This window comes from Symphalangus syndactylus, chromosome 10 (genome assembly GCF_028878055.3).
Source record: "Symphalangus syndactylus isolate Jambi chromosome 10, NHGRI_mSymSyn1-v2.1_pri, whole genome shotgun sequence".
Lineage (NCBI taxonomy): Eukaryota > Metazoa > Chordata > Mammalia > Primates > Hylobatidae > Symphalangus > Symphalangus syndactylus.
The window spans coordinates 121,457,091-121,483,073 of record NC_072432.2 but is presented as its reverse complement, the minus strand read 5'-3'; the positions used below and the strand labels follow the sequence as shown (position 1 = coordinate 121,483,073).

Below are 25,983 nucleotides of genomic sequence, written 5' to 3'. Positions count from 1 at the left end.
CTGGTGTGAGTATAAATTAAAATAACCACTTGAGTTGAACATGCTTATAGCCTACAATGCAAAAATTCTAATAGAAACTCTTGTTCATATGTAAGAAATGAAAGTGTTACAAGAATATTCACTGAAAAATGGCTTATAACAAAAAATTAGAAACAACTATATAATTCATCAATAAATGAGTGAATAAATTGTAGTATAGTTATACAATAGCATACTCCACTGCAGTTAAAACAAATTATCAGTACACATATCAACATATATATTCTCAAAAACATAAAACTGAGTTAAAAAATGAGCTACAGAATGATCTCACATATATACATTTTAAAAACTTGCATAACAGCAAATTTTATGGAAAAACAGTGACAGTGTAAAAATATTCAGGAGAATGAAAAATACCATATTTATGAGAAGGGCTTCTCTGGGGAGGGAGGGAGAAGAGGAATGGAAATATGGAAGGGAACAGAGGAGGTATCAACTGTATCTTTAATATTAGATATATAGGTACACAGACAGATACAGATACATATGCCATAATTTCAAGATTTCAAGGTAGTTGGGTTGTGAGTACATGGATATTTATTTTCTATATCTCTATATATTTGACATATGTTATACACTTCCTTTATATTAGTAAAAGGAAACATTTTAAAAAATAGAGTTGCAGTATTAACATAAATGCAACTCAAAAACAAAATGTTGAGTTAAAGAATTTAGTCAAAGAAATACATGTATAGTGTGATATAATTTATGCACTGGGTAAAACAAACATTTTTTATAACTACGTATGTATTGGTAATTGTATAGGCTTTTATGGGAATGAACAACTCCAAATTCACGATGATGGTTGTCTCTGGGCAGCGAATAAGAGGAACAAGATTAGGGAAGGGTACACAGGAAGTTTCAGCTAAATCTATGACTTCTTTAAAAAGTCTGAAGCAAATATTGCATTTGCTAAAGCTTAGTACTAGATGGCTTTTAAAAAACATATCTATATGTAAATAATGGTAGCAACAACAATAATGGACAATAACAAGTAAGAATAGAGCCAACATTTTGAGCACTTACTATGTAGTAGCCACACTTCTCCCATCCAAATACTAACCAGGCCTGACCCTGCTTAGCTTCTGAGATCAGAAGATATCGGGAGCATTCAGGGTGGTGTGGCCATAGACTAGTAGCCACACTTCTAAGTGTGGATTACATGCATAACCCTAAAAACAACCCTAGGAGGTAGATTCATTACTATCCTCATATCATGAGGAACTGAAGCAGAGGGAGGTGAAGTTCATCCAAGGTTATAAAGTTAAGTAATTAATGAAAGTAAGAAAAGAAGTTAGGACTCCTACTCCAGCTTACAGTTTAATACCTATGTTATTATCATCATTTGTTATTCATTTCTGTATGTTGGAAATATTTCTTAGAAAACACTATTAATGCTCCCACCCAACACACACACACACACACACACACACACACATATATTTCAGTGTAGCTCAAACTGGTTCTAAAGATGCTAAAAGAATTCTAGGTATGTCATGAAAAAAGCAGCATCTCAACTACTCTACTGATTTACATGTTTGAAATCTGGTATTTTTTAAGACCATTATTTCATGGTCAAACATTATTTATTCAATAGCCCTAAAATAATAATTTAGAATCCTAGAAACTGACATGGGGAAGCATAAAATATAACTCAACATCTCTCTCTCTCAGAGGGAAAATTGGGTTATTTAAATACCTTTAGGTCTGAAAACTCATATTAAGAGTTTTTAGTAAGCAGTTCTGGCAAGAAATTGAATGGAATTTCAATTATTAATTTTTTCCTAGTCTCTAAGTTATGAGTTGGTTTATTTTTTAAAAATCAGTAGCTAATACTATACAATGATAAAATATCATTTGTATAGGACTATTTATACCAAAATAAAAGGGAAATTGGCATTCTCAGTGATCAAAAATGTATCAGCATTTATTATGTGCTAACCCCATACTCTCTGTAGCAGTAACCATTTCTTAAATGTACATTTCTGTTACCATGTCTTAAAAATGTCTCCTCTTCTCAAGCAATATACCCACATTATCATTACTATCATCTACAGAATGTCTTCAAAAAACGAAAAAGAAGTTCTTCTTGCAAAGAGTTGTGTATAGTAGTAGGGGAAACAGACTAGTAAACAAAAGTTATCTGTAATCCATAAGTACGTCAATAAAGGTATTTAAAAGTATTAGAGTTAACAAAGGTTGGAGGAGATGGAAAGGTGTCTGGTGCACTTTTATAACAGGAAATCTGGAAGATGATAAACAGGAGACACCACATTAGAGTACTCTTTTAAGAAAACTTGTTTTAAAAGAAAGAAGAGAGGCTGGCGCCTGTTAATACCAGCATCTGGGGAGGTACAGGAGGGAAGATCACTTGAGGCCAGGAGTTCGAGACTAGCCTGGGCAACATAGTGAAACCCCATCTCTTAAAAAAAGGAAATAAAAAATTAGCTGGGCATGGTGGTGCACACCTGTAGTCCTAGCTAATTGGGAGGCTGAGGCAGGAGGATTGCTTGAGCTCCTGGAGTTTGAAGCTGCAGTGAGCTATGATCACGCCCCTGCATTCTATTAAGACTCTGTCTCTAAATAATAATCATAAATATATAAGATAGGGTAATAGTAGGAACACAGATTCTAGAAGTACTAAAGATGAGAGAGAGAAATACTTAGCATTAACTCCTCTGATCTATTTTCCTTGACTACATTTATCTAAGACTAAATCCCAGCTGTTCATTTACTACTCATGAGCAAGTCACTTAACATTTCAAAGCTTCAAAAAAGATACCAGATGTTTAAGAACTCTAAATTACAGAGGGAATCTGAATAAATGATCTCTAAAGTTCCTTCTAGATTTGAAATTCCATAATTCTAAGACTACCAGAGGCTCTGAACTCTTTAAACTCAAAAAGAAACCACAAAATATTCAGTATGCAAAGAAAAATCAAGATCATTGAGTTTTTATACTTGCATCTTGTTACTTTTGCAAAACTGCTATTAATAAAACAATTTCTAACCTGAGCATCAGTAAAATTCCCACAAAAAGCACATTTTTATAAACATTGGTAAAGTGCTTCTCCCCCACGAAACTGCACACTTCTGGGAAAAAAAAAATCACCAATAGAAGTACACTGCTTAAAAGCCCATAGCGTAGACTTGTAAAGTCATCTTTTAAAATGAAGATGTCTATCAAATATGTGTGTTACATATTTACTACAACATATTTGTTATCTCACCCGTAAAATGTTAATGTACAAGTTGAAGGTTCATGACATTTCAAAAAACAGCTGATATTAACTCATTATAGTAATATGCTTTGTTTCATTATCATATATTCTGAAATTTGTAACAAGGTTTCCCTTACCTGATACGGACATGGAATGTGATATTCTCTGCAGCGTTCTTGTATCCACGTTGTTTCCCAGATGCCACGGTAAGCTTGCTCATAAAAGTAGCATCCAATTACAACCAAGAGTGGTACGAGATAAAGAATGCTGAAAACACCAATCCGGATCATAAACTTCACTAATTTATCTTGGTTCTCCTTTTCTAATGGAATCTCAATTCGAACTCTGTTTAGGGATATAATGCCAGCTAAGAGAAGAGAAACCCCAACTACCACATACAGGCAGAGGGGAGCAAGAACAAAATATCTCAATGCATCAACATCGTAGAGGCCAACAAAACACACGCCACTAATATTGTCACCTTCAATTTTATTCATCGCTAAAAGGATGATGGTTAGAGTTCCGGGGATGCCCCATGCACTGGCATGAAACAGCAATGCTTTCTTCTCAATAGCTTCACTACCCCACTTCGGCACAGCTGCTAAAAACCATGTGATGGTAAGAATTACCCACCATACACTGCCAGCCATAGTAAAAAAATAGAGTATCATAAAAAGCATGGTACAGGCTTTATTATGAGATCCTTGTGTCACTGTGGAAGCCTTATATTGTGCAGGGATGGATGCATTGCAGGCTACTCGATCCTCAAGCAAAAATCCAATGAAGAAAATTAAGGATACCATCATGTAGCAGACTGCATAAAATATAATAGGCCTTTCAGGGTAACGGAATCTTGTGACATCAATCAAAAAAGTTAAAAAAGTAAACAACGTGGCTGAGAGGCAAATGATTGAAATCAATCCGATGAAATAGCGAGCAAATGACAGTTCTTCTCTCCTGAAGTACATATTTGGACAAGGAGGTGAACAATCACGCACGTGCAGAAAAGAATAACCCAGATCAGGATCAATTTTTAACTCTCGGGGACACCAAAAACCATAGTCTCTCTGCACTGCCACTGGGGCTCCTTCAGTTGGTTCTCCAGCTAAATTCAGATCCACGAGTCGAGGATACGGCTCATCACAATCTGGGAACCTAAAAAACAAAACAAGATGAGAACTATTTTTACTTATGGGGAAATCTACCTCGATCTAACAATGTGGATTTCCAAATCTGGCACTCACAACCTTATTGATTCCTGGAGAGCAAACGTAATATGTAAAAATAAAGTAAATGGTGATATCTTGTTTGTGGTCCATACAACTAGATTTTCGACAGTTGAGCAAAAAATACTAGTTGTACGTCTTGAAAAAGTATGATAGCCTCGGGACAAAGAAAACAAGGTTGTGTTGCAGACATTTATGCAACTAAGGAGATCATTGTCATGAATTCCCTTCATCTTCAATTTTTTTGCCAATATCTGTTTTTAAGACTTTAGACCTCAATAACTAGCTGTTTACTGTTTTACATGCATCAAATAGTTTCTAAGAAACTATCATTAAGTTTGCCAAACACATACATAACTTTATGCTGTAGCTGATTAATATCTTCAAATCTTTCAAATTTTCTAATACAAACCATTTTCTTCACAGAGAATTATAAAGCCAAATGACAGAATGTATTGCATTCAAGTATTTACTGGAACCCTGCAATATGCCAGGAGTTAAAAAGATAAAAATACAGATCTCTACCCTTGAATCTAGAAGGAGACACATACTTATAAACACAACATACACAAAATATAGTAGTGTGACAGTCTGCTAGCAATTAAAACCTATATAAGGTACAAAAATGGTAATGATAAAGAGAAAGATTAATTACATAAGGGGAAGGAATTATGAAAGACTTCACAGTCCCCCAATACAGGATTTTAAATCAGTATTAGCAGTAAGCCAATCAGCATTCTAGTAAGCAAATATAAGCATAGGCATAGATGTTTGAACAGGCTGTGTTTGTTATTGCTGGAATATAAAGTGTGCATGACTTGTGGCAGGAGATGAGACTGGAGAGGTAAGCATGTTGCAGAAATGTATGTGTGTGTGTGTATGTATAAACATTAACATAAAATTTAAAACCATGCAAACGCTACAATTTTCCCATGTTACCCAATACTAATATATCTATGGATATATTTGTATATCTAACTGCCAACCCAACACATACACTTAGATATCTAATAGGCACCTCAATCTTCAACCCTTCTGAAAGCAAATTCTTGACTTCCACTCCTCAGGTTTCCCCATCTCCATAAATGGTTATTCTATACTTCTGGCTGCTCTGGCCAAAAACCTTGGGGTTATCCTTGATGCCCCTTACCTTTCATACACACATCACAATCTACCAGCATTTCCTGTGATTTTACTTTGTAATATATCAAGAAACCGACCTCTTCTCATTTCCTCCCCTGCTGGTGCCCAGTCTGAGCCATAAATACTTCTTCCCTGGACTTCTAGAGGGGCCTCCAATTGATCTCCATTTCCACACAGCAGCCAAAGCAATCCTTTAAAGATACGCTGCTCCTGTGTTCATGATCATGCCTCTTCTGCTGAAAACCCTCTAATGGCTTCTCATTTCAGAGTCAAATCCAAATTCCTTACCAGAGCTACACAGACCCTCAGCCCCAGTACTTTTCTGATCTTATTTCCTTCCATTCTCCCCCACTCACTTGGCTCCAACCACTTTGGTCTCCTGTTGTTCTGTGAGTTTAGGAAGTGTGGTTCCACTTCAGAGTCTCTGTACTTGCTGCTCTGTTTCCTCTGCCTAGCCCGTTCTGCCCCCAGATATCATCATTTGTTTTCTCACTTCATTCAAGTCCCTGGCCCAAAGCCTCCTTATCAAAAAGGCCTTCTCCAAAGACTCTATAGAAAATAGAATCCCTCTGCTCTCCTATATTGTATCCCTATCACCTACCACATTTGTTCTTATTAGCATTCATTTTCATCTGACATTGTCTATTTATTTACCATCACCATTAGAATTTTCACTCCATAAGAACAGGATCTCTGTTTTGCTCACTGCTCATCTTCGGCATCTAGAATAGCGCCTAGCACACCAAAGACATTCAATTGACATCTGTTGAACTAATGAATGTTGAGTGAATATATTCATATAACCCTAACCCAAGTAATCAGAAAGGTAACCAGGAGCAGTGTAAAAGACAGACTTGAGCTGGGCAAAAATGGGGGCAGGGATACCAGATATGCCAAAATGAAAGTCAAATAAGGCAGTGAGAATGAGATGGATACGAAATTAGTTAGCTAAAAGCAACAGAATGCAAAACTTGAATGTGGGAGTTAAGATCAATGAAGTAGGAACAGAAGATACTTCCAGGGAATAAAAAAGTGAGCCAAGAAGTAAAATCAATTTTACATATGACAAAATTGAGGTCACAGAGACAAACTGAGGCCAAGATTTCCAATGGCTACTGGATATAGGTTAGGATTTTCAACACCTGCTGGATATATGCAGGTTTTGAGCTTTGCAGGGAGAGGCTACAGACTCAGCTTTAGGAGTCATCAGTATATAAATAAGAGTTAAAATAGGTGAGATGAGATTATCCAGGGAGGGCTGTGGAGAACAGGAACCAAACTCTGGGAAGTACCATTATTCAAGGGGCAGAAAAAAGAGGAGGATCCAAGAAGGAAACTGAGAAGGAACAGTCTGAGAAATAACAGATCACAATAGTTCTCTTACATGATGGACTGAATCATTTTCAGGAAAGGAGGACAGGCTGAGGTTGAAGGAAATAAAGGTGAGATACAAGTTTAAAGTAAGTGATACAGATTTGGCACAAGTGCTGAGGAAAATGAACAGAAATTTTTCTGACCAAGTGCTTACAAATAGAAAATACAACTGCTGTAATTTCAGAGTCATTAAATATATAGCATAATCAATTTGTAAGAAATTAATCAGTCTATTTGGAGGTCTAAATAAGTACAGTAGGAGGGATGAGATGAAACTGCTATCAGACACATTATTTCAAGTGATAGACCACAACATTTAAGCTAAATAAAGAAACAAATGAGATCAGGAAGGGTCTATTTAGGATAAAAAGATAAAAATTCTGGGGTTGTCCATGAATTTTTAGAATAGGTGCTGTCTTAGTCCCTTTTATGCTGCTATGACAGAATACATGAGACTGGGTAATTTATAAAAAACAGGGATTTATTTCTTACGGCTCTAGAGGCTGGGAAGTCCAAGTCAAGAGGGCCTGCATCTGGGAAGGAGGTGCCTCCTTGGTGCATCAACCCACGGCAAAAGGGAGAGAAAGCATGGGGGGCCAGGGAGGAAAGGGGGCCAAACTCATCCTTTTTTTTTTTTTTTTTTTTGTATTTTTTTTTTTTTTTATTAATTTTTTTTTGCATACAAAAACAATAAACATTTTCTAAAAATACATACAAACAAAAAGATGCGTATCAAACATATTAGGAAGGTTGCACATGGGAAGTCGGGGAATAGAAATGGGGGTGGGAGTTAAAATAAATGAGAGAGGGACTTTATATGGATCAGTGATAATAACTCAATCCTCTATTTGACAAAGAAGAGGGAGAAGGAAGAGGAAGAAAAAGAAAGTGGGATAAAGGATCAGAAAGGGAGGAAAATAGAAAAAATTAGAGTATGACTCCAGGGTAGACCTGTTTTGTTGTCATTGAGTTGGTTGGTTGGTTTGTCTGTTGTATTCTTCATGTTTCGCCAAGTTGGCCAGACTGGTCTCGAACTCCTAGCCCGAAGTGATCAACCCGCCTCGCCCCCCAGAGTGCCGGGACCACAGGCGTGAGCCACCACGTCCAGCCCCCACATTGCTTCTGGCCTCCGTGGTAGACCTCCCAGACGGAGCGGCCAGGCAGAGGAGCTCCTCACTTCTACCCAGACACGGGGCGGCCGGGCAGAGGGGCTCCTCACTTCCCAGACGGGGCGGCCAGGCAGAGACACTCCTCACTTCTTCCCAGACGATAGGTGGCCGGGCAGAGGCGCTCCTCACTTCCCAGACGATGGGTGGTCGGGCAGAGGCGCTCCTCACTTTCCAGACGATGGGTGGCCGGGCAGAGGCGCTCCTCACCTCCCAGACGATGGGTGGCGGGGCAGAGGCGCTCCTCACTTCCCAGACGGGGCGGCCGGGCAGAGGCGCTCCTCACTTCTTCCCGGACGGGGCGGCCGGGCAGAGGCGCTCCTCACTTCTTCCCGGACGGGGCGGCCGGGCAGAGGCGCTCCTCACTTCTTCCCGGATGGGGCGGCCGGGCAGAGGCGCTCCTCACTTCTTCCCGGACGGGGCGGCCGGGCAGAGGCGCTCCTCACTTCCCAGACGGGGCGGACGGGCAGAGGCACTCCTCACTTCCCAGACGGTGGGTGGCCGGGCAGAGGCGCTCCTCACTTCCCAGACGGGGCGGCCGGGCAGAGGCGCTCCTCACTTCCCAGACGGTGGGTGGCCGGGCAGAGGCGCTCCTCACTTCCCAGACGGTGGGTGGCCGGGCAGAGGCGCTCCTCACTTCCCAGACGGGGCGGCCGGGCAGAGGCGCTCCTCACTTCCCAGACGGTGGGTGGCCAGGCAGAGGCGCTCCTCACTTCCCAGACGATGGGTGGCCGGGCAGAGGCACTCCTCACTTCTTCCCGGATGGGGCGGCCGGGCAGAGGCACTCCTCACTTCTTCCCGGATGGGGCGCCTGGGCAGAGGCGCTCCTCATTTCTTCCCGGACGGGGCGGCCGGGCAGAGGCGCTCCTCACTTCTTCCCGGACGGGGCGGCCGGGCAGAGGCGCTCCTCACTTCTTCCCGGACGGGGCGACCGGGCAGAGGCGCTCCTCACTTCCCAGACGGGGCGGCCGGGCAGAGGCGCTCACTTCTTCCCGGACGGGGCGGCCGGGCAGAGGCGCTCCTCACTTCTTCCCGGACGGGGCGGCCGGGCAGAGGCGCTCCTCACTTCTTCCCAGACGGGGCGGCCGGGCAGAGGCGCTCCTCACTTCCCAGACGGGGCGGCCGGGCAGAGGCACTCCTCACTTCCCAGACGATGGGTGGCCGGGCAGAGGCGCTCCTCACTTCTTCCCGGATGGGGCGGCCGGGCAGAGGCGCTCCTTACTTCTTCCCGGATGGGGCGCCCGGGCAGAGGCGCTCCTCATTTCTTCCCGGACGGGGCGGCCGGGCAGAGGCGCTCCTCACTTCCCAGACGGGGCGGCCGGGCAGAGGCGCTCCTCACTTCTTCCCGGACGGGGGCGGCCGGGCAGAGGCGCTCCTCACTTCTTCCCGGACGGGGCGGCCGGGCAGAGGCGCTCCTCACTTCTTCCCGGACGGGGCAGCCGGGCAGAGGCGCTCCTCACTTCTTCCCAGACGGGGCGGCCGGGCAGAGGCGCTCCTCACCTCCCAGACGGTGGGTGGCCGGGCAGAGGCGCTCCTCACTTCTTCCCGGACGGGGCGGCCGGGCAGAGGCGCTCCTCACTTCTTCCCGGACGGGGTGGCCGGGCAGAGGCGCTCCTCACCTCCCAGACGGTGGGTGGCCGGGCAGAGGCGCTCCTCACCTCCCAGACGGTGGGTGGCCGGGCAGAGGCGCTCCTCACCTCCCAGACGGTGGGTGGCCGGGCAGAGGCGCTCCTCACCTCCCAGACGGTGGGTGGCCGGGCAGAGGCGCTCCTCACCTCCCAGACGGTGGGTGGCCGGGCAGAGGCGCTCCTCACTTCCCAGACGGTGGGTGGCCGGGCAGAGGCGCTCCTCACTTCCCAGACGGTGGGTGGCCGGGCAGAGGCGCTCCTCACTTCCCAGACGGTGGGTGGCCGGGCAGAGGCGCTCCTCACTTCCCAGACAGGGCGGCCGGGCAGAGGCGCTCCTCACTTCCCAGATGGTGGGTGGCCGGGCAGAGGCGCTCCTCACTTCCCAGACGGTGGGTGGCCGGGCAGAGGCGCTCCTCACTTCCCAGACGGTGGGTGGCCGGGCAGAGGCGCTCCTCACTTCCCAGACGGTGGGCGGCCGGGCAGTGGCGCTCCTCACTTCCCAGACGGGGCGGCCGGGCAGAGGCACTCCTCACTTCCCAGACGGGGCGGCCGGGCAGAGGCGCCCCTCACCTCCCAGACGGGGCGGCCAGGCAGAGGCGCCCCTCACCTCCCAGACGGGGCGGCCGGGCAGAGGCGTTCCCCACCTTCCAGATGGGGCGGCGGCCGGGCAGGGGTTGCAATCCCAGCACCCTGGCAGGCCAAGGCAGGCGGCCGGGGGGTAGAGGCTGCCGCGAGGCCAGATCACGCCACCGCACTCCAGCCCGGGCAACACCGAGCACTGGGTGAGCGAGACTCCGTCTGTAGTCCCAGCACCTCGGGAGGCTGAGGCGGGCAGAGCACTCGGCGTCAGGAGCCGGCGACCAGCGTGGCCAAGATGGCGAACGCGTGCCTGCATCCAAAGGAGAAAAGGCAGGCAGCGGTGGCGCGCGCCGGCAGTCCCAGGCAGTCCGTGGCGCGGCCAGCAGCAAACCGAGTAGATTGCAGCCTGGGCCAGAGAGGGAAAGAAAGAACGAAAGGAAGGAAGGGAGGGAGGGAGGGAGGGAGGAAGGAAGGAAGGAAGGAAGGAAGGAAGGAAGGAAGGAAGGCCAAACTCATCCTTTTATCAGGAACCCACTCCTGCAATAACTAATGCCCCCCTGAGATAATGGCATTAATCTGTTCATGAGGGCGGAGTCCTCATGATCTCTTAAAGGTCTCACCTCTCAGCACTGTTGCACTGAGAATTAAGTTTCCAATACATGAACTTTGGGGGACATGAATATTCATGAAACAGTCCCCACTGCAGTGGTATTCAGAGGCAGAACCTGGCCAAGCGCAGTGGCTTAGCTTGTAATCCCAGCACTTTAGGAGGCCAAGGCAGGAGGATGCTTAAGGCCAGGAGTTTGTGACCTCCCTGGGCAACAAAACAAGACCATCTCTACAAATTTTTTTTTAAATTAGCTGGACATGGTGGCATGCCCATGTAATCCCAGCTACTTGGGAGGCTGAGGCAGGAGGACTGATTGAGCCCAGGAGTTTGAGGCTGTAGTGAGCTATGACTCTGCCCCTGCACTCCAGCCTGGGCAATACAGCCAGATCCTATCTCCAAAAAGGAAAAACGAAGTGAGGCCTTTGGGACAATTAAGGGATTAATGTCCTTATAAAAGAGGCTGCAGAGTGAGCTTGCCCCTCTTGCTATCCTGCCACATTGGGATACCGTGTTCCTACCCACTGGAGGATGCAGCAACAAGGTGCCATGTTGGAAGCAAAAAGCAGCCCTCACTAGAAACACAACCTGCCTGTGCCTTGATCTTAAGACTCTCCAGCCTCCAAAACCGTGACAAATAAATTTATATTATTTATAATTTACCCAGTCTGTGGTATTTTGTTACAGCAGCACAAATGAACCAAGGCAACCAGTATAGTAGACACAAAAGTATGAGAGCTATGAAAGAATAAAAAGGTTGCTATGAAAGTTCCCTCTGAGGCTGGGTACAATGGCTCACGCCTGTAATCGCAGCACTTTGGGAGGCCAAGGCGGGCGGACCACTTAAAGTCAGGAGTTCGAGACAAGCCTGGCCAACCTGGTGAAACCCCATCTCTACCAAAAATTAGCTGGACATGGTGGCGGGCACCTGTAAGCCCAGCTACTCAGGAGACTGAGGTAGGAGAACTGCTTGAACCCAGGAGGCGGAGGTTGCAGTGAGCTGAGTCATGCCACTGCACTCCAGCCTGGGTGACAGAGCAAGACTCCGTCTCAAAAAAAAAAAAAAAAAAAAAAAAAAGGAAGTTCCCTTTTTCAGAATTTAAGATTTCAAATTTAGGCAATCCTAGGGTACAATAAGGACATAAAATAGGTTTAATCTTATCAAGACAAATAAAAAAAGATTATGAGATTTCTATATATAAGCTATTAAAATAAAAAGACACCTAAACAATAGGCGTTAAATACAAGAAGCATAAAACAGAGTTCCTGCCCAGGCAATTCATAATTGTTTTATACCAATTTACAGACTTCTAAAAGAGAGACTTGAAACACTTCCAGGTGTCTGGAGACAGAAAACATGAATGGTTAGATGGGGCTAAATAAAAGGGCAGGTAAAATAGGTGAGAAATAGACAAATATGAGAAAGCAGAACATCAATAAATTGACAAGAAGCTAATATAGTAGTCCTCATTTAAAATCTAGACAGGTTCTTGTAAACTGTGACTTCAAGCAAGAAACCACACAGCAGGTCCTTAAATAACACTGTTTTTTTTTCTATGTCATTTTGTTACAACGTTTGTAAGAAAACAAATTGGTATCCATGAGGCTAAGACAGAAGAATCGCTTGAACCGGGGAGGTAAAGGTTGCAGTGAGCCAAGATCATGCCACTGCACTCCAGCCTGGAGGACAGAGTGAGATGCCATCTCAAAAAAAAAAAAAAAAAAAAAAGAGAAGAGAAAAGAAAACAAATTGGTTTCATTAAATATCACTCTGCTTAAAATCACATATTCTGAGAACCTATCAACAACATTAAGTGAGGACTTACTGTACAGGATTTATTATTTCTTAAGTTTCTCCAGCTGTCAAGTAAGAGTAACAACATCTGCTTTACTTGGTTCCAAGGGCTATTGCCAGATAACAAACAAAATTATTTTTAAATATGAAGGAGAAAAGAATGTTGCTTATAATAACAAAAACCTGGAAACAACCTAAACGACCATCACTAGAAGGCTATTGTAGGATGTTAATACAATTGGCCACTACACAGCAATTAAAAGGAATGTACCAGACCTACAGGTTACAGGTACAAATATAGATAGATACATACAAAAATGCTGTATTGTTTATGGATATGCATATATGTAGTAGAGTATATAAGCAAACATGGGAATGATTTTAAAACAAATTCAACGTAAAGATTATCTCACTCCTGGGGGGGAAAGAAGATAATAAGCTCAAGATGGATAACAAGGAAAATCCTTCAATTCTACCTGTATTGCTTTATTTCTTAAAAAAATCTGAACCCAATATTACAAACTGTTAAGACTGGGCAAGATAATAATAGATAATAAGTATAGATAATAATAAAAGCTAGATAATAATAGATACATAAGTATTCACCTTATTCTTTATCCTTGAAATATTTCAGAACACAAATAGGTAAAATATTATTATATAATAAATATAGTATATTATTACTAATAATAATGCTCACTCAAGTGAAACTTTAAGAATGTCTAATAAATCCTCAGAACTTTAAGACATGCTTATAGTCTATATACTGGATGTAATTTGAAAAGTATTTGACATTTTCTGGATTTGGTATGTTAATACTTGACAGAAGAAAGAACTGACAGAACTATCCTACAAATTTATATTAAAATCATAAAGGTATTTAAGCCCCCGCAATGATGAGGTAATAAATGGTTTTCTTCTCCGTATAATTTTTCACAAATAGCACTATTTTCATAATCAGAAAAAAATGTTTTAAAGGGGGAAAAAATCAACTGTCTTGATTATGTAATTCTTAAGTCTTTTAAAAACTTCTTCACAGAAATGTTTTTTCATTTAGTGCTTCCAAATTTCTAAGCAAGTAAACAGTTCTGAGGCCATAAAATTACCATTCGAAATTAATGACTAATATGTACACTTCAAAAAAAGTTTTTTAAAACAGATGGAAAAGAAGAGAAGTAATTTTAAACATATTGCAACATAAGAAATGATCCATGAAAATCTACGATTTTCGCACCTACTGCATTCCATATCTTCAGGCCAAGGAACACCAAACATCTCCATGAGCTTCGAACACTCACTGTAAGCCCGCTGACACAGCCTACGACAGGGAAGTGTGACACGTCCATATTCCATACAAATAGGAGCATAGAGTGCACAAAGAAAAGGCCGGAAATCCCGAGAACAATCCAGATTCACCATAGGGTGGAATGGCTAGGGAAAAGTTAAAATTGAATAATTAGTTAAAGAGTTGTATACAAGTTAAAGCTTTCTATAATACTGCAACATTCTCTTTTTCATTACAAGAAAATTCTGAGGGTTATTAAAATTTTCTGAAGGGGAGTTTTTGTTTTTTTAAATAAAACTGCCCTAGCCCTACCCTTGAAGATTCTGATTTAGTTAAATGTGAGGTGTATCCCAGAATCTATACGTATATTTTAGGTACTACAGGTGATATTAATGAAGAAGCAGGGTTGAGAACCACTGACGATATCCATTTTACAAAGAATAAATCCACAAAAGACATGCACCAAATGTTCAAAAGTGTGACTAGATTGGTGATGGGATTACAAGAAATTTTAGTTTTCTTCCTTTAAGTACTTCTTTCTTTTCTTTTTTTTTTTTTTTTTTTTGAGATGGAGTCTTGCTCTGTCGCCCAGGCTGGAGTGCAGTGACATGATCTCGGCTCACTGCAACCTCCGCCTCCCAAGTTCAAGCAATTCTCCTGCCTCAGCCTCCTGAGTAGCTGCGATTATAGGCATGCACCACCATGCCCAGATAATATTTGTATTTTCAGTAGAGACGGGGTTTCCCCATGTTGGCCAGGCTGCTCTCAAACTCCGGACCTCAAGTGATCCGCCTGCCTCAGCCTCCCAAAGTGCTGGGATTACAGGTGTGAGCCACCACACCTGGCCTCCTTTAAGTCCTTCAATTTCTAAATCTTCTTCAATTAACAACTGTCAACAGGAGAGAGAGGACAACAAGTAATAGCAGAAAAAATGGGAGAAGGAGAGGAAGGTAAGTAGTAATATAGTAGTAATTTAGGCATTGAGGGTGGGGAAAGGTCTCTCACTTTGGGCTCAAATTTTCTTGATTTTTTTTTTTTTCTTTAAAGACAGGGTCTCGCTCTGTCACCCAGGCTAGAGTGTAGTGACAGGATCTCGGCTCGCTGCAACCTCTGCCTCCTAGGCTCAAGCAATCCTCCCACCTCAGCCTCCTGAGTAGCTGGGACTACAGGCACGCACCACCACACAGGGTTAATTTTTGTATTTTTTGTAAAGACAGGGTCTCACCATTTTGCCCAGGCTGGTCTCAAACTCTTGGGCTCAAGCGATCTGACCACCTCAGCCTTCCAAAGTGCTGGGATTACAGGCATGAGCCACCATGCCTTTTTCACATTTTAAACAGAGTTCTTTATACTGTGAAATCACATGATGTAAACAAAGCTAATGCTGTAAGCTAGTATTAAGGAAAAAAAAATAGTAGCCCCAAACATAAAACCACAGTAAAATAATCATTTCAACCACAGGAATAGATAAAATATCCCAAGGATGTGCATCTGGGCTTTTGACTATGGAATTTTTTTGCATTTATTTATATAATAGTTTGAGTCATTGCTGATTTTAAAGTGGTTAGAGATATTCTTACCACCAGGCCTTTCAAATGTGGATGAATCAATTTGTTTCTGCACTGATGTATATTATTTTCCAGAGCCTCCTATACATAATATAATTAGAAAATCAAGAGTCACTTAAAGAAACGGATGTCAAAGAACTATAAAATGAATTAATAACTGATATATAACAACAAACTATGACTTTCACTTCTAAGAAAGAGTACTCTGTATTAGACCAATGTTTCCATCAAGAACAACTTAAAAAGAGAAAATAGTTTTAAGTTATCTATTTAAAGCCGCTGGAGAACTGCTAAAGAACTTTAGAGGGAGTAAGAATTCAAAGAGCAGGAAAGCACAAACAGGTAGCCTGATACGTACAGCCACTTTTCAAAGGAGGTATTTGTTGAACTGGGCGTAAGACAAGAGGCTAGGAATCAAGCTTTGCCTAGGCTGTGCTGCAGAACCTGAGAAACCAGCAGAGCTACAGGTGCTCTTGTGAGGCTATAGAGACAAAATGGGAAATGAAAGAAACAAGATCTAAGTGAGAAGAAGTGGGAAGGATTGAGCCTAACACAGAGCCAGTTTTCCCTATGTGTATCTGAAAATTCTAAAGCTACACAGGGAAGGAAGCTAAGAAGCTAAGCAGAAAGAGAACAGAGTAGAGATTCTGGCAGTTTCATCAGTCTAAAGAGACTTGAATTACAGTTCAACCTCTGCACAGCATCTCAACATACCAGACTTTCTGCTGAGAAGTCCTGAATGACTACATCCTAGTAGCAGAGACAAATCAGAGGGAGAGACCTACCAACATTGCAATGCAGCCTCTACTCAGCTCAGTTACTGACTGAATTAAAGTGATCTGCTGGCTGGACGCAATGGCTCACGGCTGTAATCTCAGCACTTTGAAAGGCCAGGGCAGGAGGATCACCTGAGCTCAGGAATTTGAGACCAGCCTGGGCAAAATAGCAAGACTATCTCTACTTAAAAAAAAAAAAAAAAAAAAAAAAAAAAGCCAGGCATGGTGGCATATGCCTGTAGTCCCAACTACTTGGGAAGCAGAGGCAGGAAGCTCACTTGAGCCCAGGAGTTCGAGGCTGCAGTAAGCTATGATCAAAGCTGCAGTGAGCTATGATCACATCACTACATTCAGCCTGGGAGACAGAGTGAGACCCTGTCTCTAAAATAAATAAATAAATAAAAATAAAGTGCTAATTGCATTTATGTGCTAAGCAGAAAAGAGGATTAATCTTTTCTATAGCAACATAACGTACCTGGAACCTCACTAATATTTTATGTCTAGCACTTAGTAAAAAATTACTGGGCATCCCAAGAGACAGGGTGATATAACTGAAAACCAAAAAATAAAAAATAAAAGAATGTGGTGATCCAGCTTTTAAACAGACAAGACTGTATATAACTATGACTAATATCTTCAATAAAAGATTAAAAACTCATCAGAAAATTAGTATTATAAGAATCAAATTAAAATTCTATAATTGAAATATATAATTACCAAAATTAAGAACTTATTAGAGATATCAGAAGATAGGACTGGCAAAACACAAAACAAGGCAATAGAAAATATTCAAACAGAAAGAAGGTCACAGATCAAAAAATACAGAAAAGAGGGTAAGAAACATGTGAAACACACAAAAAAGATCTAACACATGTAAATGCAATCTCAAAAGGACAGATCAGTGAGAACGGGGCAGAGGCAATATATACAAGGATGATGGCTAAGGATTTTCCAAAACTAATTAAAGACAACCACTTACAGATTTGAGAAGTTCTGCAAACCGCAAGAAGGATAAATACAAGAAAACCTCAGCTAGGCGTATCTTATTTAAATGGTTGAAAACCAAAGAAAAATATGTTAAGGGCAGTCAGTGGAAAAAAGACATATTACCTTCAAGGAAGTGACAGTAACTTTCAGAGTTGACTTCAGAAAACCAGGTAACAATGGAATGGCTTATTTAAAAAGCTGAGTGAAAATAACTGCAAACCTATAATCTCTAGCCAGTAAAAATATTATTTACAAATGAAGGCAAATACACTTTTAGATAGACAAAAACAGAAAAATTAGCCATCAGCAAACTGCACTAAAAGAAACGCTTGAAAGTTCTTTAGACAGAAGGGAAATGATCTAAGATGAAAATTAAAAATGAATTAAGAGCAACAAAAGGGATGACTGTGGGAAAATATAAATGAATACTCTGTGCCAACAAAAATAATATCATCTTAAAATACATGTAAAATTAACATGCATTATAGTAAAGTGGAAAAGGTGGAGGGTCAGAAGAGCACTAATGGGGGCATGGTTGAAGTAATTATTTCTATTAGAATATTGTAAGTCAAAAGTGCATATCATAATTTTTAGGGTAAACAATAAAAGAATGCGCAACTAACAAAGTAACAGAGAGGGAAACAAACAATAAAAAGAAGGCAAGATAAGAGAGAAAAAAATAATGCAAAATAGTTTGAACAAATTAAAATCAAATAGTAAGACTGTAGATATAAACCCAAGTAGATCAATGAAAAATTTAAAAACCACCAACAGAAAAGAAAATTATAAAAAATTACTCCATTTATAAGAACATCAAAAAGAATAAATACTTAGGAATAAATTTATCCAATGTCATGTAAGACAGAAAACTATAAAATATTATTGATGGAAACTGAAGACCTAAATAAACAGAAAGACATCCTGTGTTTGTTCATGGTTTGGAAGACAATGTTGTTCAAATGGCAATACTCCCAAAAGAGACCTACAGATTCAGTGTAATCCCTTCAAAAATCCCAACGGCCTTCTGTTGTTGCAGAAATGGAAAAGCTGGTCCTAAAATTCATATGGAATTACATGAGACTCTGAATAGCCAGAACAATCTTGAAAAAGAACCAATTGGAGTACTCATATTTTCCAATTTCAAAACTTATCACAAAGCTATTATAGGAATCAAAAGTGTGTACTAGATAAGGATAGACATATAGCTTAATGGGATAGAATTAGGAGTCCAGAATTAAACCGTCACATGTATGGCCAATTCATTTTCAACAAAGATGCCAAGACTGTTCAATGGGAAAAAAGTCTCTTCAACAAAAGATACTGAACAAGAGAAAATCCACATGCAAAAGCATAACGTTAGACTCTTACGTTACCTTATATACAAAAATCAACTCAAAATTATCAAAGGCCTAAGTATAAAAGCATAATCTATGAAACTCATAGAAGAAAATATAGGGGCAAATCTCCATGACCTTGGATTTAGCAGTGGTTTCTTAGATATGAAACCAAAAGCACAAGTTGAAAAGAAAAAAATTGGCAATCTGGACTTCAACAAAAATAAAAGCTTTTGTGTACTGAAGGACACTATCAGGAGAGTGAACGGACAACCAACAGAATGGAAGAAAATATCTGATGTTCAAGCCGCTCTAAAATAATAATTGGTTTCAGCTGATGCCAGGGAAAGGCAGTCTCCCAACAGATAAGAAAAACCTGAAATTGGTGATCAGCAGCTTCCCGATAAGATCTCAGGAGCTGAGGGAGTGGGCTCAAACATGCTCACTAAGAGGCAAAACAGCAGCGTTTTACTGGTATATGACCTTCCTCTAGGAAGGCTAGACTGGTAAGGGAAGAATGCGTCAAGTGAGCATGCATACAACTCCAGTAAACACACTGTACGTGCAGCCCCTTCCCAAGTGCTAGCAGGCTACTGCGCATGCGGACAGCCCACCCCAAGGGAAGACTCAGGGAGAAGACCCGGAAGTATGCCAACATATAAAACCATAAGTCAAATCAAACCGTGCACCTGATCTCTCAAGTCACCCCCTTGGCCTTCTTCCAAGTGTACTTTACTTCCTTTCGTTCCTGCCCTAAAGCTTTTTACTGAACTTTGTTTGTTTTTTTTTTTTTGAGACGGAGTCTCGCTCTGTCACCCAGGCTGGAGTGCAGTGGCGCAATCTGGGCTCACTGCAAGCTCCGCCTCCTGGGTTCCCGCCACTGCGCCCGGGTAATTTTTTGTATTTTTAGTAGAGACGGGGTTTCATCGTGGTCTCGATCTCCTGACCTCGTGATCCGCCCGCCTCGACCTCCCAAAGTGCTGGGATTACAGGCGTGAGCCACCGGGCCCTGCCAGAACTTTCACTCCTGCTCTAAAACTTGCCTCAGTCTCCCACTCTGCCTTATGTCCCTCAGTTGAATTCTTCTGAGGAGACAAGAACTGAGGTTGCTGCAGACCCATATGGATTCGCTGCCACTGGTAACATACTTTGGTGCTGTGTGACTTGGATACATTCCAATGCTAACATAAGCACTGTTCAAAATGCCTTACACATATTATCTCATTTAACCTTCACAACAATCCTATAAGGTAAGCACTATTATTATGAACTCATTTTACTATACATGTGAAGAAAATGAGACATAGAAAACTAAGTAACTTATCCAAGATCACACAACTACAAAGATAGACCCAGGATTAAGGCAAATCTTGGCATTCTTATCCAGAGCCCTTGTATTTAACAAATTTGTTGTACTTAAATCTCTCTAAGCTTCAGTTTCCTCTTCTGTAAAATGGTCTTAATAACCCATAAGTAAAAAGATAAAGTTAGCATACAGAACACAATTAATAAATGATAGCTTGAAAGGGATTGGGGAATAGGTACAAGTTAATAGAGCTGTAGCAGGCCTCCTTGGTGGGTATAAGGAGGAACCCTGCTAAATTCTCTGTTCTCAACTGCCAAGTGAGACAGTTTTTAAAACGGGAATGAAGTTTTTAAAAAGCAAAACAAAACACAGATGAATCTCAAAATCATTATGCTGAGTGAAAGAAACCAGACATAAAGAAGTAGATACGGCATGATTCTATTTATACAAAACTCTAGAAAATGGAAACTAATCCATAATGAAAGAAAGCAGATCAGTGTTGCTTGGAGCAGGCAGTAGAGAGCGGGGTGACTACAAAGCAGCACAAGAAAGCTTTTGAGGTGATAGAAATGCTCTGTATCTTGACTGTGGTGATGGTTTCACAGGATCAGTCAAAACTCATCAAACTGAATGCTTTACATTAGGGCAATTTACTGTACTCACATTATATCTCAATAAAGCTGTCACATAAAAACAAATACTAATATTTTTCAAATAAGCAAATTGCCCTGATTTTAACCTTAACAATTTTTGACCTCAGCAAAATGAAAATTAAATGAGGTAGCCTGAACACTAAAAATCTGAGAACAAATGTATAACATGAGAAATACTATGAAAGCTCTATGAAGTATAGAAAAGGAACTTTAGCTAACTGAATTATAAAGATTCTTATTGAGTACTTCCCTAAACCATAATACTTCTGTTCACTAAATCAAGACCAGGGTATAGGAAGTTTACAACTGGAAAGTAACTTTCTAAAATTAAATTTCTGGTTTCTACAACAAAGGTGCACTACAGGGAACCTTCCATTCTTTGTTCAAATTCAAATCAACCAAGCCTTTGTGCTACCATTCTCTTTCTTCTTTCAAATTTCCATTCCTGTTACCATAGGAACCTGCTAGCTGACAAGCCTTCAAGCATAGCAACAGCCCAAGCTTAGCAAGGATGTGCAGGGGGACCCAGTCAAAGGCCAAAATTTGACTCATGAGAATCAGAATTCCAACCTTTGTCACTCTACAAAGGGTCTGGTAACCATAGAAACTGTACCCTATGGGGTTTGGGAGTACTATGACTAAATTCACTAAATATAAAACCAAATGTGGAATGGTCTTGAAAATTTAAAAATGGCTATTTCAGATCCCTTAGAATGAGAAATTATTCAAAAACAACTTTTTAGAATAACTGTGACTAAAAATGACACCTTTTAAAAATCCCCTTTCTGTAACAATAAAATGCCTAATGAGAAAAGGTCCAAACTTTAAGAATTATTTTGTATTTAAAAAAAAAAAAAAACTCTAGGTTTGTAAAAACGCCTTTAATCCTACCATAGATTTATTTTCCTGTTCAAATCTTAATTTTTAAAAATGTTCTGTGATAGCATATTAAATACCTTCCAATACTTTTTCAGTGAGTTTTTTACAGAAATTTCTCATTAGCACAGAATAATATGTATTTTCATAAGTCAAAGTAGAGTTCCCAGAGAGGTCCATAAATCTGACTTTCCTACAGGAAGTAAACTTTTAATATTTCCAATATCATGGACAGTTCTGAATTAAGTCTCAAAAGGTAAAGCTTTACAAACCAAATTCCAATGCATTTAATAATTTAAGACAAGTAAATCACTTTATAGTAATTTGTCACACAAGAAAATCAATTAAAAATTTCAGAAGCTGCTATTTTTTTGTCCTAAAGTCTGAAATGACTAAATGCAATTATCTACTACTTGTATTTAGAAGTTTAATTCCTGGCTAGTTTCTCCTCAAACCAGGCTTCTTAGGCCACTTTGCTAGATGTTTGTTTAGGGAAAACCACCTTATTAATATCAATCTCAACAAAAAATAATAAAGAAAGTAAATGTTTGATAATGCATGTATTCTAAAGATTAACACCATGAATTCTGTAAATGTGATAAAAGAAGTTTCATTTTCTAAAAAGCCTATCCATAAAATGTTAATAATTATTGTTATATGGGGGTACATTATACTATTCTCTTAAAATAAAAACCATAGTAAAAAAATCTGTCTTTCAAGGTTCATTTAAATACCATCTGCAATTTGAAGGCTTCCATGACTCCTTCCACATATAACCATTCTCTCTTTGAATCCCCTTAGCACTTTGCTTTTTTGCGGTATTTACCAAGTTCTTTCCCATATTGTACTTATCCAATCAAAATATATTTGATAAATACTAAATCTCAGACCCTGCACCAGGAACTGAGCAAAAAAGGACAGTTGAAATTTTTAAAAAATAAAATTTCTTTACTAGTTTTACTATTTTAAAAGCATAATGTGTTCCTTACAGAAAAACCAGAAAATGCACATGTATCCTAGAACTTGAAGTATAATTAAAAAAAAAAAAAAATTGAAGAACAGAAAACACAAGCTACTAATTCAGGAACAACCAATGTTGGTCCTGGTGAAAATCCCACTAGATCACTCACTCTGAATGAACATGCATATACGTTTTTCAACCAAACTAGGATGATACCATACTAATGTTTTGCTATCTACCTTACTTTATTTTTTCAACCTAACAATGGATCAAGTACCACAGAATTTTGATAAGCAAAGATGGAGAATATGCATGCAGAAGAAACAGGAAAGGCCTAGAGATGAGAAAGTTGTGTTGCTTTCTTTGCTTAATTACACCACTTATAAGTACAAACACATAATGTTGAAGGATTCAAGTCACTTTGACACCCTGCCCCCCACCCCAGAAAAAAAAGAAAAAGAAAAAAAGAAAAGTAAAATACTAGTATTCAAAAGTATGTGGTAACCTTGGTACTGGAATTACCATCACCATCCCCACCAACCACAGAACTATTCATAACACTAGGAGATTAAGAGCTCAGGTATAGCACTAAAACCATAATCAATTACTACTGCCACCTCTAAGGGATTTAGGGTTTATAAAGTTCATGAATTAATTCAAACATTTATTTAGCAGTTACTATGTGTGAGGTTCTGTGTCAGGTACTAGGCATACAAAGATGAATAAAGACAAGCTCTACTTTCAAGGGGTTAAATTCTAGTAGAAGAAATAAAAACGTAAACAATTCCAACGTAATAATATACACACGAAAATAGAGGTACATATAAAACACACTGGTGAGTATGGAGAACAGAGTCACTAACTTCTAGGTATCCCAGGTTTCACAAGGAAATAACATCCACACCAGGCCTTGAAAATTAAGATATTACCAAAAGGGATACTACAAGAGCCTTCCAGGCAGAGATGGCATTTACAGACTTGATAGACTTAAGGAATGCTAAATAAGTAGAAGCCAATTTGTGAATATCTGTTATGCTTTGGATTTGATCCTCTAGGCAAGGATTGGTACTGATATTTTATTTTTTATTTTTGTGAGATAGAGTCTCACTCCATTACCCAGACTGGATGGAGTACAGTGGCGCAATCTCGGCTCACTGCAACCTCCGCCTCCTAGGTTCAAGCGATTCTCCTGCCTCAGCCTATCGAGTAACTGGGACTACAGGCGCGTGACACCACGCCTGGCTTTTTTTTTTTTTTGCTCTGTTACTAGGCTGGAATGCAGTGGCGGGATCTCGGGCTCCTCCCGGGCTCAAGCTATTCTCCTGCCTCCGCCTCCCAAGTAGCTGGGATACAGGCACGTGCCACCACGCCCAGCTAATTTTTGTATTTTTAGTAGAGACGGGGTTTCACCATGTCGGCCAGGCTGGTCTTGATCTCTTGACCTCGTGATCCGCCTGCCTCGGCCTCCCAAAGTGCTGGGATTACAGGCGTAGATCCACTGTGCCCAGACAATTTTCGTATTTTTAGTAGAGACGGGGTTTTCCCATGTTGGTCAGGCTGGTCTCAAACTCCTGACCTCAGGTGAGCCGCCCACCTCAGACTCCCAAAGTGTTGGGATTACAGGCATGAGCCACCATATCTTGCCGGCAATGTTATTTAATTAATTTATTTATTTTTGAGACAGAGTCTCGCTCAGTCGCCCAGGCTGGAGTGCAGTGGCATGTTCTCAGCTCACTGCAACCTTTGCCTCCCGGGTTCAAGCAATTCTCCTGTCTCAGCCTCCCAAGTAGCTGGGACTACAGGTGCCCACCACCACGCCCAGCTAATTTTTCTATTTTTAGTAGAGATGGGGTTTCACCATATTGGTCAGGCTGGTCTCCAACTCCTGACCTCTGGTGATCTGCCCGCCTCGGCCTCCCAAAGTGCTCAGATTCCAGGCCTGAGCCACCGCACCTGGCCCACTGTTATTTTAAAAAGCAATTTTCACATATCTCATTTGATCCTTATAACCAATTCTATTCTAATGATGGCACATGGATATTATATTGTTACTGTCCACAGTTGATAAGTAGCAAAACTTGGGCTTGAACTGCTTTGTCTCTGAATTTCATACTCTTGCCGGTATTAAGAACCCTCATGTATCAATAATTATGAAGGTGTTTCTGTCTCTGTAAAGTAGGTGATGAAAATCATTGAGATACCATTTCCCACCTATCATACTGGTTTAAAACAAACAAACTTGACAACATATTATTTTGGTGAAGCTGTGAAAAAACAGATACTCTCACACATTATTAGTGGGAATGCAAAATAGTACAACCCCTATAGAGAGGTCTGGCAATATCAAGGAAAGTAACACATACATTTATACTTCTAGGAATCTATCCCAAAAATACACTAGTCAAAATGTGAAAACACACTTGCAACATTGTAACAGTAAAAGACCAGAAACACATCTGTTTCCTGTGTCCATCAACAGGGATTGAATGAATAATACTGTATATCCAACCCAATGGAGTAAAATTTAGCTATAAAAAAATAAGGATCATGTCATCATACTCATGAAGACAGCTATTATTTAAAAAAAAAAAAAAGAAAATACCTAGTGTTAGCCAAGATGTGGAGAAATTGGAATCTTGTGTATTACTGGTGGAAATGTAAAATGGTGCCACCACATGGAAAACACTTTGACAGTTCCTCAAAAAATTAAACATGGAATTAACATATCACCCAGCAATTCCACTTCTGACTACAAACCCCAAATAATTTAAAGCAGGAACTCAGATTGTAGATTAACGTTCATAGCAACACTATTCATAACACTCCAATGGTAGAAACAACCCAAGTGTCCACTGATGGATAAATGGATAAGCCAAACGTGTTATATACCTACAATGGAATACTATTCAGCCTTAAAAAAAGAAGAGAATTCCAACACATGATACATTGATGAACCTTGAGGACGTTAGGCTAAATGAAATAAGCCAGTCGCAAAAGGGCAAATACTGTGTGATTCCTCTTATACGAAATACCTAGAGTGGTCAACTTCAGAGGCAAAGAAAGTAAAATGGTACTTGCCAGGGACTAGGGAGAAGAAAAAATGGGGACTGATTTGTTATTTAATGAGTGCAGATTTTCAATTCTGGAAGAAGAGAAAACTCTGGAGATGGAATTGTAATTATGTTACATAACTGTATTATGTATATCTTACCATAATTTTTAAAAATCTGAAAATGAGGAATATCTATAAATGCTACTATGAAATATCCAAAATATATTAAGTGGGAAAAAAAACAATGTAGGGAAAACAAACATTATAACTGTATCAAAAAAAGTGAAAGAATATAGATATATATTAAATATTTTATATAAGTGTTATATTTAAGGTTTTTAAATGGAAGGATAAAAACTTTTAAAAAATGGCTACCTTTAGGTGGAAGGAAAAAATAAGATAGA

General features: G+C 40.6%; 1 protein-coding gene across 4 annotated transcripts in view; it reads right to left on the bottom strand.

The window, feature by feature from the left end:
* Positions 1 to 25,983, bottom strand: part of FZD3 (frizzled class receptor 3) — an 84,989-nt gene that overhangs the window by 43,985 nt on the left and 15,021 nt on the right. For 2 of the 4 annotated variants that reach the window (XM_055295844.2, XM_063610841.1), the window contains 2 exons: positions 14,016 to 14,212; positions 3,401 to 4,418 (listed from right to left, as the gene is read on the bottom strand). In XM_055295844.2, the coding sequence (XP_055151819.1) occupies positions 3,401 to 4,418; positions 14,016 to 14,212 (1,215 nt within the window). Of the gene's footprint in view, positions 1 to 3,400; positions 4,419 to 14,015; positions 14,213 to 15,646; positions 15,716 to 25,983 lie in introns of those variants that run through there. The other 2 variants (XM_055295843.2, XM_063610842.1) reach the window with 2 other exon arrangements.